Source organism: Penaeus japonicus, unplaced genomic scaffold, assembly GCF_977035675.1.
Source record: "Penaeus japonicus unplaced genomic scaffold, GWHDUDI00000001_assembly GWHDUDI00000029, whole genome shotgun sequence".
Lineage (NCBI taxonomy): Eukaryota > Metazoa > Arthropoda > Malacostraca > Decapoda > Penaeidae > Penaeus > Penaeus japonicus.
Genome location: NW_028234431.1, coordinates 11,279,103 through 11,284,832, shown reverse-complemented (window position 1 = coordinate 11,284,832; position 5,730 = coordinate 11,279,103). Strand labels below are relative to the sequence as shown.

Here is a 5,730-nt window from a genome sequence, read left to right as displayed (position 1 = left end):
CTCCAGCGTGTCATCTCATGTCATTAATGGAACACCATGGTTGAAAAAGAAGTGAAAAACGCACGTACGAACACGAGCGAGAGCGAGTGCATGCGTATGCGGCCCCGAGTTTGTATTGAATACCAGGCGAGTGACGTCACGACCGCTTGACTGCCGAGTGAGACAGTACCCCTCCGCCCGGTGCCTAGTTCCCGTCTGGTGTGTTGTTTTCTCTAACATCGCGATTGTCACCGTTTCTTTTCATCATTTGCATATTCTGAGACGTACTTACGAATCAAATCCATCTGTTCGTCAAGTAGGTGTCTGCGAAAGAGCGATTGCGCTAACGTTCATAAGAATGTTTTGGAACCGCGCGGAGGAATCACCGCAGCAATAAAAGCTTCGTCGGTTCAGTCACACCGATAGTACTACGCTGACCACGGAGGTGAACATTACACTCCTCTCTCCTTACGGTCGAGCCAAGGCGTTGATCCTCGCGTGTTATTTATCAGTGGAAAAACTTAGAACACTCTCTCTGGATTTACCTGTGTTTTACCAGTCCACCTAAGTGGGACACGATGTTTAAGGTGTTTACATCAGTGAATAGTTACCTCAACCCAGGCCCTGTTATGGGAATTCCACAAGAAAACTTCAAACAAGGTTGGTGTTTGTGAACTTAGTCTCATTTAGTGCCAGTGCTTAAGGAAAAGTGATTAGATTTCCCTTGATGATTGCAAGTGATATAAAGGCTAAGCAAAAACGTCTGTGGTGTATAGTGAATTCTAGGCTAAGGTTTAGTGTTATAATATCACATGAATCTGTACACTCTGCAGTAATCTTGTTTTACGCAAGGTGAACGGTACATGTGTAACTTGAGTGTACAACATGATGTACATATTTTTCACAATTGTTGCCTAACGTGCTGGTTTCTCTCTTTTGCAGTAACCATGCCAGTCCGAGAACACCTGCACCATCACAATCACCACAACCACCACAACCATCACAACCACCACAATCATCACAACCACCACACACAACAGCCCTTCGATCGCCAGTATAGAGTCGGGCATATCTTGGGCGAAGGAGGTTTTGGACGTGTGTATGCAGGTTACAGGAAGATCGACAACCTGCCTGTGGCCATAAAACAGATTGCCAAGTCCAAAGTGCCTGCTTGGGGATGGGTAAGTGTCTTCACCATGTCTCCTGTTGTTTCTTGTACTGTGAGTTGATTAGGTCAGGTAGAATTTGATGTCATTTGTATTTCTTGCTGATATATATATATACATATACAATGTGAAAGTACAGTGTCAGTGAAGCGATCAGGTGTTAGGTAACTGCGACCCTTAGAAGCTGCTATGGGCATTCCCCCTCTCAACCTGGGTATTCTACTGGCCAAGGAGCAGAAGATGGGCATGTCCTATATAGGCAAACTAGTGTGAAAAGCAGTCAATTGCCACAAAGTGTGGGGCCTTGGCCAGCCAGCGATGCAAGGCGGTGGTAGGCCACGGTAACCTACTTAGAAACATGTTCTGTCACTGGAGCGAAGGTGGCTGGCTGCCTGGCGCGGGGGACGAGGAGGTGGCAGATGCTAGGGTGTTGTAGTGTTATGTTGTGAAAGTAGGGAGGGATCAGGATTAACCTGAATGCGTTCCTGTGTTATGCGATCCCGGGGCCAATGCAGGAGAGGCGGCCACGGAAGCATCACCAGCTTTTGGCACTTTCCAGTTCTCTTGCGAACGGTAACACGTTGTGCAAGACTGTGCAAGTGCTAGGTAAACAAGCGAAAAGTTGTTGACATCGCTGCAAACATAGTTCTCGTTGCATGCATGCGCGCGCGTGCATGCGTGCTGTATATGGGTCAGGCAACCTGATTTAGTGACACGTGAGGTAGGAAGGTAAACAAACCCTCCCACATCACGACTGCAGTTGCCTTGTGATGTGACCTCGTTTGCAGTGTATGTGTTTACCGTCCTTGGGGAAGCTAGGAGGAGGTGGAAGTGACTCCGGGGAAAGATAGTGATGAAATGTAATGAGAAATTTTACATGGGGGAGATGGTGCACCTTCGTTGCAGCGACGTAGAAGCGCGCGTGTGTGTTTGCATGTTGCAGTGATGGTGCGAAGGACTTTTTTTGTAGATCATGGATGAGCTTTACGTAAGGACGGATGTTTGGTGATGCAGAGTTTGGTGTGGCGAGTCGGAAGAGAACGAGGAGACCTTAGATGTTGTTTTTTTCATGGGTGTAAAGTGAATGTTCATGGACACTGGAGAGAGAGAGAGAGAGAGAGAGAGAGAGAGAGAGAGAGAGAGAGAGAGAGAGAGAGAGAGAGAGAGAGAGAGAGAGAGAGAGAGAGAGAGAGAGAGAGAGACGTTAAAGGGGGGAGAGGGTGAGTGTTTGGGTTCGCTCGGCTCTGCATGGTGACTTTCAATCGATGTCGGGTGAGTCCGTCCTTCGTCCGTTGCGCAAGGCATGCAGATCCCCTCCCCCACCCCCCTCCCTCCTCCCCCGACTCCCGCTTAACCTCGTGGTTCTTGGGTGGGTGGGGGATAGGAGGTGGAGGTGGGGGGGGGGGTCTCATGTCACTCGCATCGCAGGATATGAACTTCTCGTTTGAATTCATGTTGTTTTCCTTTCTTTTTTCGAGACGTTTTCTAGTACAAGGCAGGTGCGACGGGTCAGCCAACCTAGTTTCGGGACTGCTGCTCGGGGGGGTGGGGGGAGGGGGTGAGCAGAGCAAGTGTACCTGGCGACAGGTATGAGGCCGAAGAAGAGGTCATCATGCGTTGGCTCAGAACCAGATAGCGACCGGGCTGGTGAACCGTGTAGTCATGGTACCCGGTACTCGGAACGGAGAGATCTTAAGAAGAATTTATAGATGTCGGATATTTTAGACCTTTTTTTTTAATTGGGGGGGGGGGGTGTATGGACTACATGTTCTCGAAGGAAACAGGTGATCGTTCAGGGAAGTGCACGTGGAAGAGGGAATGGGCGCACAGCTTGAGCGTTGGGAAATTTTTCTTCCAAGGTACAAAAATGGCCGGGATATTGGCAACACTTCGGCCAAACGCACGGTGAGTGGACAGGATCGAGGTGGGGGCGGAGGGGGAGGGGAAGGGGGGGTAGATCGGTGGAGGTAAAACCCACTTCTCGCGGACTGTCGTCATGGCGATGCGTCCCGCAGCCCTCCTCAGGGGCACCTGTGACGTGTTTTTTAATTCATTATGGAGTTTTGACGTTTCAGGGATGGGATTTGTTGGAGGTTAACGGCATTCTGTCTCTCTCTCTCTCTCTCTCTCTCTCTCTCTCTCTCTCTCTCTCTCTCTCTCTCTCTCTCTCTCTCTCTCTCTCTCTCTCTCGTGTGCCTGTTTGCGGCGTCTGGTATTGCACACTCCGGATTGCTGTTGCATAACCGGAGTCTGCTTACTTTCCCCAAGTATCAACAAAGTGTGGCAGCTTTCGCGCGTTTGTTGTATAAGGGAAATTACAGCAAACTCTGATAGAATGGCGGGTCAGCAGGAAAAAAAAGAACGAATAAGCAGAAACAGTTTCGTCTCTTGTTGCCAAACACTATGGTCAGACTCGTGTCGGTTGCCAAGTGAAAGTAGCCGGAGTAACCCGGTCCTGCTTCCTGGAATGAACCCAACTTGTAGGGAATCCATGGGCAGATATGGGAGGCGGGGGCCCTGCAGCTTTCTAAGGGAGCGCTCACCTAGCTTAGAGTTTAGGTTAGGTTGTTTTGATGATTCTTGATATTATTTTGTGGTCACTGAGACACTCGGGACTGATGGGATTTGTTCTCTTTCTCCGCAGATAAACGGCGAGCGAGTACCTCTCGAGATCTGTCTCTTGAAGAGGGTCGCCCACGTCCCCGGCGTCATCAGACTGATCACATGGTACGAGTTCTCCGACTGCTTCGTGATCGTCATGGAGCGCCCCGAAGCCGTGAAGGATCTCTTCGATTACATCACGGATCGGAAGCGAGTGCCCGAGCCCGAGGCGCGGTACCTATTCCGCCAGGTGGTCGACGTGGTGAGACAGTGCCACGCCGCCGGTGTCATCCACAGGGACATCAAGGACGAGAACCTCCTCATCACCACCAACAGACAAGGCAGAAAGGTCATCAAGCTCATCGACTTCGGGTCGGGGGCGTTCCTCAAGGACAACATCTACACTGACTTTGATGGTGAGTGTCGGGCCTCGGCGGCTCCCGGCCCCTCGTGGGCCTTGTTGGAATCAAATGTGAAATAGATGCAATATGCAAGATAGCTCCGAGGACGACCACGCAGTTGTTGCTGCTGGTGAGTCACTCGAACGTCACCTGGTGGGTGTGGTGGCGTAGCGGCGGGTCGGGGCGGCGCCGGGCGTCAGGTTACCGTGGCGCGGCGCCAGCACCTCACGCGACCCGCCGCCGCCGCCGCCGCCACCACCGGGTCGCCATCCCCCCTCCCCCCACCACCACTCAAAGTAATTTTAGGCGCGATGGTCACGCTGAGCTTTGCCCGCCGCTGACTCATGTCCTTCCCACAGTCACTGACCTTGCTTCTTCTTCTCCTTGCAGGAACCCGAGTCTATTCTCCCCCTGAGTGGATCAAGCAGAAGCAGTACCAGGCGGGACCTGCGACAGTGTGGTCATTAGGCATCCTGCTCTATGACCTCGTTTGTGGCGACATTCCCTTTGCACAAGACGAGCAGATCATCTCGGCGATACTGGACTTCCGCGTCAGCGTGTCCGACGAGTGCCAGGACCTGATTCGGCAGTGCCTCAGCGTCCGGCCGGAAGACAGACCCACGTTAGAGCAGATCCTACAGCACCCCTGGATGAAGGGCCCCCGCGACTCCGGCGCAGGCCTGGTGGGCTGCATGGGCGGCTCCCTGGGACCCATGGGCCTCATCTCCGACTCCTTGCTCGACAGCGACGCCTCCTCCCTGGACAAGCACTCGACGGGCAGCGACGCCTCTCGCGAGTCCGAGTCGGAGTTTTGACGTCCGGGAGCAGGGTAGTCGCGCTAGCCGTCGTGTTAGGGCCGGACCCAGCCGCTTGTGAATCGTCCCCGCCCGGTGCGGAGGCGCTGGTCGCCACACCTCGCAGTGCCGCCCTTCCCGCCGCCTATGGTGCGGGGGGCGGCGCCCTCAGGCCCCCAGCCTGGTCGGTGCTACCCCAGTTAGGGACCCCAGTGCCCAGTGCACGCTAATCTCACCAAAGCCTCGGCAGCGTCCGTCGCGAAGCCCTCGCTCGCGCGGAGGTTGTGTCTCGTTTTCTCCAAGAGAAATTGTACATATTGTAATTTAAATTTATATTTATAGTAAGTTATATTGTAAATATTGTAATAAATCTGCTTTTAATAATAATTTATCTGTCATGTTTTGACAGTGGATGCCATCAATGCAACAGACTTTTGTATTAAACATGAAATATGGTTTATACCGTGAGATTCATATTTTTGTATAAAATGACAAAATTCCTATGATGCAAATAAAATGCTGACAGTACTTCAACAACTTGTTAAATTTACCTCATGCTACCACCCTCTGAAACCTGAATTAAGAAAAGAAAAGGTTTGACATGACCTCAATATGGAAAGAGATCAGAAATGAGAGAAACGTGAAGATGCACTTGAGTTGGTAATGACTATATTAGAGTCTGAACATCAGTACATTTCAAATATTCACACCCCAAATTGTCAGTCTGACAGTCAATATCACGTTAAGTACATCTTTGCTTTAAATAGAAGAATAGTAAATGAAAAATAA

The 5,730-nt window shown here is 51.2% G+C and overlaps 1 protein-coding gene across 1 annotated transcript; it reads left to right on the top strand.

The window, feature by feature from the left end:
- The first annotated feature begins 414 nt into the window (after positions 1–414).
- LOC122246853 (serine/threonine-protein kinase pim-3) lies at positions 415–5,475 on the top strand. The gene is made up of 4 exons (XM_043005621.2): positions 415–639; positions 922–1,160; positions 3,790–4,162; positions 4,538–5,475. Exons 1-4 carry the CDS (start codon positions 558–560, stop codon positions 4,960–4,962), a joined length of 1,119 nt encoding a protein of 372 aa, XP_042861555.1. The 5' UTR covers positions 415–557; the 3' UTR covers positions 4,963–5,475.
- The last annotated feature ends 255 nt before the right edge of the window (positions 5,476–5,730 follow it).

Bases quoted from the DNA above. Each gene is read 5' to 3' on its own strand.
- LOC122246853 (XM_043005621.2), top strand. From the start codon at position 558: ATGTTTAAGGTGTTTACATCAGTGAATAGTTACCTCAACCCAGGCCCT. The intron at 640-921 runs GTTGGTGTTTGT...TCTCTTTTGCAG, and splicing joins ACAAGAAAACTTCAAACAAG to TAACCATGCCAGTCCGAGAA. The intron at 4,163-4,537 runs GTGAGTGTCGGG...TTCTCCTTGCAG, and splicing joins CATCTACACTGACTTTGATG to GAACCCGAGTCTATTCTCCC.